At 43.1% G+C, this 8,859-nt stretch overlaps 1 protein-coding gene across 2 annotated transcripts; it reads right to left on the bottom strand.

Annotated features, from left to right (window-relative positions):
* Window positions 1-49: 49 nt before the first annotated feature.
* On the bottom strand, window positions 50-8,390 carry sumo2a (small ubiquitin like modifier 2a). Of its 2 annotated transcripts, XM_083655410.1 has the most exons (4): window positions 8,279-8,390; window positions 7,065-7,196; window positions 3,152-3,223; window positions 50-498 (listed from the first exon to the last, which is right to left on the bottom strand). In XM_083655410.1, exons 1-4 carry the CDS (start codon window positions 8,297-8,299, stop codon window positions 433-435), a joined length of 291 nt encoding a protein of 96 aa, XP_083511536.1. In that variant the 5' UTR covers window positions 8,300-8,390; the 3' UTR covers window positions 50-432. The 2 variants fall into 2 exon arrangements, with proteins under 2 accessions (XP_083511536.1, XP_083511537.1); XM_083655411.1 differs by lacking the exon at window positions 3,152-3,223.
* Between the last annotated feature and the right edge of the window lie 469 nt (window positions 8,391-8,859).

Raw genomic sequence — 8,859 nt, forward strand, 5'->3', positions numbered from 1 at the left:
TCAGACTCCTGAAATAGCAAACAAACACAAACCTGAACATACCGGTATGTAAAAAAAAAAAGACTCAATTTATTCAAATAATACAATTTCATAAGAACAGATGTCAGTGAATTTAAAACGCAGGCAAAACCTCAATGAAGTATAAAAACAAAAACAAGGAATTTTTCCACACCTTCAGAGAAAAAAAATCAAGTTAATTTCTTCGGCACATCAAACCCAATGCAGCTTGCAAGTTGTCCGCACCACGCAGGTCGAACATAGGTTAACATACAAATGACACAATCTATCTCCAACAACTGTGCCACTGCCTGTGAGCATTTTGTAAAAGTATTCCACTGGATGGTATCAACACTGGTCATGAACACTTAAAGACTAGGCTTAAGAGGTGCGGGTGTGAGAAGGGGAGGTAGGGGCGTTGGGAGGAAACAGTCTTTAAAGAAAAGAGCCTCCAGTTTGCTGTTGGAAGACGTCAATCGTGTCTTCGTCCTCCATTTCCAGCTGGAAGAAAAAAAGGCAAAATGTTTGTTAGGAGGCTGATCCTTTAGTCATTTGTGTGTTTGGCCATGTCAGTCATGTTACCAGGGTTGACACTCTTTTGCAATTTCAAGCACTTTAACTCATTGAGTGCCAATGACGTCGATCGGCGTCAAAGTAAATAGTAACGTTGAGTGCCAAAGACGTCGATCGGCGTCAAATGCGTTTTTTGACGGTGGGACGTGGATCAAAGCCTCAGGCATCTCCTGTACAAATATTGTAGCTATTGAAGGTGTATAACCTATTTTACGGACTCATTAGGTGGCGACAGTGCTCTCCAGATTAGAGAAAGGTCAGGAAAACAGCAGGAAAAAGCCCTGTGATGAAAGAGAAACCGCTCATGCTGCAGCCAGAGCCATATAGATTGCTCTGGCTGGAGCTGACGTTGGCTGCGAACAGCAGTCAATCCGCGCCCACAACTGAGTCCCTCTGTCTCTGCTGTATAGTTTCTCCACACGATTAGCCGCCAGAAAAGCAGCACCCGACCCATTCTCAGCAGTCCGGTTTGGCTTTTCCGTGTCGCGCTGGGAGCCGGCGCACAGAAACGGAGCACTCCGAAAATAGACGCTGGGTGCGTGAGGCTGTGTGTTAGTGTGGGGAGGAGTTTGCAGCTGAGGGGGGAGAGGGGGGTGGGGCACGCAGGGCACCACACAACTACACTACATCAGAAAATATTAGCTTCACAGTCAGTGAATGTGCTTGCAATGCTTCATTTCACAAAAGGCTGAATATCTCAGCTTCTAATTTGAAACGCCTGTTTTTGCTTAAAGGGATAGTTCGGTTTGTTTGAAGTGGGGTCCTATCAGCTAGTAAGATACACCAACTTAATTAGGTACAGTGGTCTTGAACCGGGGCGCAGCGTCTAAAGAGATCCGGCACCCAGAGCAGCAGCCAAACCAGCCTTTTCTCTCTCAGTACTGGGGGTCAACAACTAAAACTATAACTGTAATTTAGCCACCTAAAACAACGCCCACCTAAACAAATCGATATCCGTGTACATGCACGCTCTATTTTGACAATTTTCAGCGCTTTACTTTTCCGCAAAACAGCAGTTTCATTCGGCACTGCTTTTTCTCCCAACCGTACAACTACCGTATTCCTCCGCTAAAAGCCAGCTCAGAGCCGCAGCACTGGATTACTCCGCAGTTATTTGGGGGTAGGCTATTTTATTTCTCCCGGTTTGAAGACACAACAAATAGAATACACAAACGAAAATATGAGTGATTTTGATAGCGAGGATGATATGCAATTCACCTTGGTGACAAGAGGATACAATTATGAACCAGAGAGAATACAGAAGAGGAACTTTTGCAGAGAGTGAACAGGCAGAGAGATGCGCCTGCTGGCTAAATGCCCTGGCTGCAGACCTTATTCACCATTCCCAGGATAAATTGTGGAAAACGACCCAGACCAGAGAGGCCAGGTGACTTGTTGTCTCTAAAGTAAGTCAGTGTTTTATCTCTCTTCTAAGCCTTCCTGTTTTGTAAACCGCAGCTCTGTGCTCTGTGCTGGCTTTTAGTGGAGGAATACGGTAGTTGTACGGTTGGGAGAAAAAGCAGTGCCGAATGAAACTGCTGTTTTGCGGAAAAGTAAAGCGCTGAAAATTGTCAAAATAGAGCGTGCATGTACACAGATATCGATTTGTTTAGGTGGGCGTTGTTTTAGGTGTTTTAGGTGGCTAAATTACGTTTTAGTTGTTGACCCCCCGTACTTACAGAGAAAAGGCTGGTTTGGCTGCTGCGCTGAGTGCGCGGTCTCGTTCCACAATGCGCACTCACTCCTGAACACTGTACCTACCGGTAATTAAGTTAGTGTATCTCACTAGCTGATAGGACCCCACTTCAAACAAACCGAACTATGCCTTTAAAACTACCTATCTTCTCCGGCTCATAACTAAAGAACGGAAAATGGTATCAATAAACTTTTTTTTGCTGATGATGATACAATAGAGTCTCCTCGTTCTTTGTGCGTGTTCGGTGTTTACATAGTAATATCACACAATATTCTGTGGGCCTCGAGAAATCACTGAAAACGCTCTGAAACTCAGGCACTGGGAGCGTCCGTTCTCCAAAAGTGGCTGGCACTCAATGAGTTAAAAGTTAAATCATTTTGGTGGCGTTTTACTGCCATGTAACATAGCTAGCTAGCCGCTAACATTAGCCACAGTTAGTAGCCGACTACCCACAATGCATTACGTTATCCCAGCACCCGAACGACACGGCTGTAGAGCAGAATGGCTCTGCTGTAAAAGGGTAAAATCCTCATAGACGTTTTTTTTGTCGGGGGCTGGGGGGTTATCTAAATTGGTTACACCGGAAATAGAACCCATAGTTAACGTAAGGCAAAATGGCCGCCAAAAATAAGGTGGATACATAAACTGTATACATATATATTTTCTTTTGACGATGTTAATGCCTACTTTAATCACATGCGCTCACTCTTTTGCATGAATTCAGGTTGTGTAAAACGCCTTGTTGTTGACTTTAAATCAAGCGCTCCTCTTATTTGACCAACCTGTTCCTGCCCTGCTTTTGATGACTGACAAAATATGTCTTTAAACAATGAACGCTTGCCATGCGGTTATCACTTATTGATCATGCACAGCCATCATCATTACCTGCGAGGGTGTGTCTGTTTCATTGATGGGCTGACCGTCAAACCGAAACCGTATTTGCCTCATCGACAGCCCCTGTATGGAGAGATGGAGCATTGTGTATGAAATCAGAAAGTAACCAATTCTGCTCTGTCTGGCTGTGATGCAGGTCATCATTATTAGGGATGCACAGATATGAAAATTTTGGCCGATAGCGATAACCGATATTAACATTGCTGTTATGGTCGATAACAGATATTTACCGATGTCGATATGATCTGTATAAAAACACATTTCTATGATAATCAAATGTTGTGCATACTGAAAAACACATGTAAACAATCTGAAATTGAAAAAGTAATGCATTTCTTTATTAACAAAACATTTGGAAAAGCCCACAAATCATAGATTTACTGCATTGTTTCCTCTCAATGTAAAAATGTTGGCTGATACTGATAACCGATATTAACATTGCAACATCGCACAGATGCCGATATATAAAACATTTGTAACATCGGCCGATACCGATTTGATTGCCGATATATCGTGCATCCCCTAATAATTATCATAAAAATCTATGACATCAGAACATTTGAATGGGGATATTGCACTACAAAAGGCCAGGAGATCCCAAATAGTATCACATCATATCATGACCCACAGATCGATGCCCTTTAGACCACAGACCGGCATTTGATGAAGCCTCTGTCCCACGGACTCTCCTCTGGGCAGATTTTAGTGGTCTGTTTATAGCAGTGATACTCAACCTAAGGTTCTAGTCACATGCGGCTCCTTTATGGGTAGTTGTGACTTTTAAGTCCTAGTTAAAATAAATAAATACAAATCTGCAAAAATAAAGGGAGAAAAGGGATTTATTTTATTTTATTGTGGCTCTTTCAAAGATATTTTTTGTCAATGTGGCTCCTGAGTAGGGCAAGGTTGCATACATAATACTCAAAAAAAAATATTTTGTAAATAATATCTGCTAACATGCCAAATTCCATATTGATCAAACGAATGTTCATCGTATTGAAAAGTGAACATATAAAGTGCGATGAAATTAATTCTCAAAGAACCTTGTCTAAATAGGTCTAATTTTGTGGGAGATTTTGATTAGTAGTTATCTTGATCATTAATCAAGAATTGTGTATCATGATAACTCAATATTATTTCATGAGAATATGATTCTATTGAAAGACAGTAAACAATAACATTTAATCATTGCCCAGCCTATGAAATAACAGTAGAGAACAAAACCTATGCTTCGTCTACATTCTCCCCTTGTAGTGAATGAAATAAGAGTGACATTGGACTATTCCTCATTTGGCGAGTCCCAGGGGTCGTGGACCTCAGTTTAGAAACCCACTGATTCAGGCCTCCAGCATCATCATCATCTGTATATAAAAGGGAGCTAGGTCTCTGTCTCTCTCTGTTGCTCTGTCTGTCCCACTGATGACATCATCAGTTTACTCACACACAAGGCTATTATAGTTCAGTGATGATGTCACTGATGACATCAGTGATGTCATAAATTCACTCACACACACACACACACACACAACTATAGTTCGGTGATTATGTCACTGATGATGTCATCAGTGATGTCATACAATGATGATGTCATCAGTGATGTAATCAGTCTGAGGCTCACGAGAGAGACTGAGGGAGAGAGAGGAGACATTGTGCGTGTACCAATAGGGCAGGCAAGGGCCAGCTCGGCGAGCCTAGGAATCGAGTGCGTGTAGCGCGCAAGATGCCTAGCCCTAGTGGGTAAAAGTTGCAGATTAATCCCTAGATTAATTAAGACTGTATTCTAATTTCCCCTCCTAGAGTAATAACCTTGTGAGGCAGCTGGATTCACGCGAGATCATGAGATCACACAACAAATCCATCTTGCCACGCTCCGATCTATTGTTTTGAATCTGAATCACCAATCAGCGTTCTATGAGGCAGCTACGGGCAGGTTTTGGTGTGACACCAGCGAGAGTGAGCCTGTGAGAGACAGATGTTCATCCAATCAGAGATGTAACGGTATTTCACATCACGATTATCGTGACCAAAATTATCACGGTCATCGTATTATCGCGGTATTCGTAAAAAATTGCTGAACATTTTCAAAAAGTACTGACTCACTGAAATCATTTTACAACGTTTTATATTTGAAGGAAAAAAGCTTTTGCACACCTAGGCTCAACAGGTGCGTCGGAGAAGGGCAAAACGCGACACAGTACAAGAATAAACTCCCGCACACTGTCTCCACATGCAATCAAAAGTTTAATAAGAATAACGTTTCGGTCGTGAGACCTTGGTGGTAGGGATGGGCATTTTAAGCAATTTAAATACTTGAGTACTCTCCTTATATTATGAACGAGTGCTCGAGCACTCGCGCGGGGGGGGGGGGTCTGTGTGATTACTATGGTAATGACTGAGCAGGGGTAATTTGCTGTATATGGTGCTGTTCACACATAACGTTTGCATTTTTGCATGGAAAAAGCGCTACCTGGAGCATTTTTTGTCAATATCACAGTCAGTCTCTCTGACTGTGATATTAGGTGACGCTAAGCGAACATCTAAAGCCTACCTCAGACAGTATCTCCGATGGTTGGATGGATGGCATTAGCGCTTTGGAGCAGACAAGTTGTGAAACAAGCGAATGTATTTCCAATAGCCTACATGTCCATTGTCCAGCAATGTCAGGTTATTGTCCAGTATCATCCATTTTACTTTATGATCACTGTTACACTAACGTAAATCCACGGATTACAAGGTCCGGTGGGTGTTCTGCCAAAAAGTGAAAACTGACCAGTGTGATTAACGTTACAGCTGCAGCTGAATAGTGATCACCATGAAGCGATTGTCTCCCAAAAAGTGATTCTTTCTCCACATTTCTTGTGACTACCGTTATGGGAAACGACAGTGTAGTCAGTAAACTAGCGTTACTGCAAAGTTTTGAGTGAGTTTTATCGGGCGTGCGCTATGAAGAAGTGTGCGTCTCCTTCGGGAGCATATCTTCAGCCACCATTTTCGGGATGAGCTGGAATACTTCCGGTTAAAACTTTCAAAATAATGTTACTTAAACAAAAGCTTATTGATGCACGTTGGAGGAGAAAAGGTATTTCAACGAATGAAGCAGCAAACCTTGTATCAAAATACTCGTGATGTTATATGGCATGAAACTGTGGCTGTAAGCATTACTCAAAATAAATAAGGTTACGTTACAATAAGCGTTTTATTTTGAAAGCAACAAAGCGGACGATGTACTTGTACATTCTGGCTGACTTGACGCCCGTGCAGTTCATGCTTCCAGATCCACATGACGATGCGTGCGTAGATCTTCTAGACCATTTTTAAATGGGTGGGGAGTGGGGCGAGTACCCGAAGAGCAGAAACGTTACTCAAGTACTGACGTTATGAACGAGTGCTTGAGTACCCGAGTACTCGCGCCCATCCCTACTTGGTGGCTATCTGAGGAGAATCTGATGAAGGTCTCACGACCGAAACGTTCTTATTAAACTTTTGATTGCATGTGGAGACAGTGTGTGGGAGTTTATTCTTGTACAACGTTTTATATTGAAAACTCAGACGCAAAAAGGATTGATACACTCACTGAAATACTTTCTCCAAGGCTGCACGTTTGCATCTGGGAGACTGTTGCCAACTTGGTTGATGATGGACAGTATTTACCATGTTTTTCAAAGCACTGTAATCACGGTACCAAGGTTTTAATGATAATGAAAATTTGAAACGGTACGGTTCTCGTAAGGAATTTCATCGCGGTTATCATTACATCCCTAATCACATGCCAGGTATTTTATGAAAGTGCCTGCCCTTTGAAACGGTTTCCCTAGTGACTCATTCTGGTAGTGTCCGTTTACGAGAGTAATCCCTAATTTTACAATTGCCAACATGTGTCCAGGGCTGTGCTGAGCAGGCTCACCTGCCGTTCACAATAAGCTTTCATCAGTTTGCTGAGAGGCGTGTGCCTTTTGATCTTGAACTGCACCACTGAGCCATCCTGCCCAGCCACCTTCAGGTTGATGTGCTCGTTGTTCTCCGTCTTCACTCCCTCCTGAAGAAAGGGAAAGAAAACAGGTTGCTTAAGCCCTGATGTGGGGGGGGGTCAGGTGCTTAAGCCCTGATGTGGGGGGGGTCAGGGGGTAACCTATGCCCTCCAGCTTGTGATCATCATGACATAACGCAAACAACCACCGATATAAACACACAGAGCCTGCAGGGATGCGAAGTCATGGAGTGAAAAAGGTGACGGGTACCAGGGCAGACATAAAGCACCATCCTCCTATTTCAGGATGAAAATGGTGTCTCTCACCAAAAGGTAAACTAGTTTGCATCCCTGCCATGGACTCGTGAGCTTACGAGTCTGATTATTGGTTATGAACATGTGCAGTCACTATTTATTATGTACCCGACTGCACATAATCGTAACCTGTGGCAAACTCCCTCCACAAATATTAAAAAATAAACGTGAGTTTAGGATGTTTTCCCTGCGCTACATCAGGCCAGTAAATAGAAAACTCGGTGTGCTAACAGGAGACAGAAGAAACGCATTAGCATTTAGCAAACAAAGTTACGATGGCCTACTACAGTTCCCAATCGTGCTAGCCTAATGCACATCCTGTGGCCTCCTCGGCATGGAAATTAATGCTCAAGCATGAAGAAGCCCTCCTATGTTGTGTCGAGGAGAGGTTAGTTAGCGTGACGTCACAGCGTACAACCCAGGATCCCTTGAATGGAAACATTTCATTAAGGCCCGTTGGCTTTGCGCTGCTGCTGCTCATTAAAACGTTGCTCTATTGCTTTTGCTACCTGGAATTAAAACAGTCGTGTAACGTTAGCACGCTGATATGGTGAAACTGTGGTTATTAAAGTGCACGTATACCATGTATAGGACCATAGAGACGATAGCTTTAGTTTTCATTCCCTACACCCGGCATTCAAAGCACATTAGCCTAGCATGCTAACTTCACGCGCGAGCTAGCCCTGGTGCAATGTTGATTTGCTTCTTTGCTAATGTGCCATCGATTTCAGAAATACAGGTCAGCGGGAGGTTAACAATTCCATCCTCCACTTGATGCACGCTGAGTCCGTCTACGTCGAAAGCATTTTCAAACCCGCACCGAATCCACTGCTCACCTTGGGCTTCTCGTCTGCCATGGCTGCTGCCGTCTGCCTGCCTGCTGCGCCAAGCTTGCCTTGTCCTGGTGCGGCTGCGCAGTCTGGCGCGCCACTTTGCGTCGGCTGCAGTGCACACGACTGCGCCACCTCTTGGCCCTTTTCACAGCAGCAACCGTTTTGAGGTGGTAAAGCATGAAATAAAGCAGATGTAACCAAAATAGGTGTTCCAGTGTCACTCAGGGCCCTCGTTTACGTTATTGGTTACACCTGGTTTACCACCTCAAAAGTTAATGTATTATGATTATTGATATCGGTCTTCAAACACTGAAAAATGAGTAAACGATATGTGGAATTTGTAATACAAATAGATCCATCTCATCATTTATTCTTCATGCAGAGAAACAGCTTTTCAAAAATATGTAATCAATGGCACAAGTCCATTTAGCAATCTAAGACAAATAAATAAAAGTAATAATTTATAAGAAATGTCTGGAGAATCTTCTATAGGCTGCTATAGCACTCATACCTCCAGAAAGACAAAGCAATTGGGTCACAGTTTTTGAGTAACACATGGTCCTACTGAATTGGATAAACCACCA

This window comes from Poromitra crassiceps, assembly GCF_964638095.1.
Source record: "Poromitra crassiceps genome assembly, chromosome: 19".
Taxonomy (NCBI): domain Eukaryota; kingdom Metazoa; phylum Chordata; class Actinopteri; order Beryciformes; family Melamphaidae; genus Poromitra; species Poromitra crassiceps.

Coding starts and splice junctions, on each gene's coding strand:
- sumo2a (XM_083655410.1), bottom strand. CDS start 8,299: ATGGCAGACGAGAAGCCCAAG. Junction 7,197..8,278: donor TGGCAGACGAGAAGCCCAAG/GTGAGCAGTGGA, acceptor CCCTTTCTTCAG/GAGGGAGTGAAGACGGAGAA. Junction 3,224..7,064: donor AAGCTTATTGTGAACGGCAG/GTGAGCCTGCTC, acceptor CTCTCCATACAG/GGGCTGTCGATGAGGCAAAT.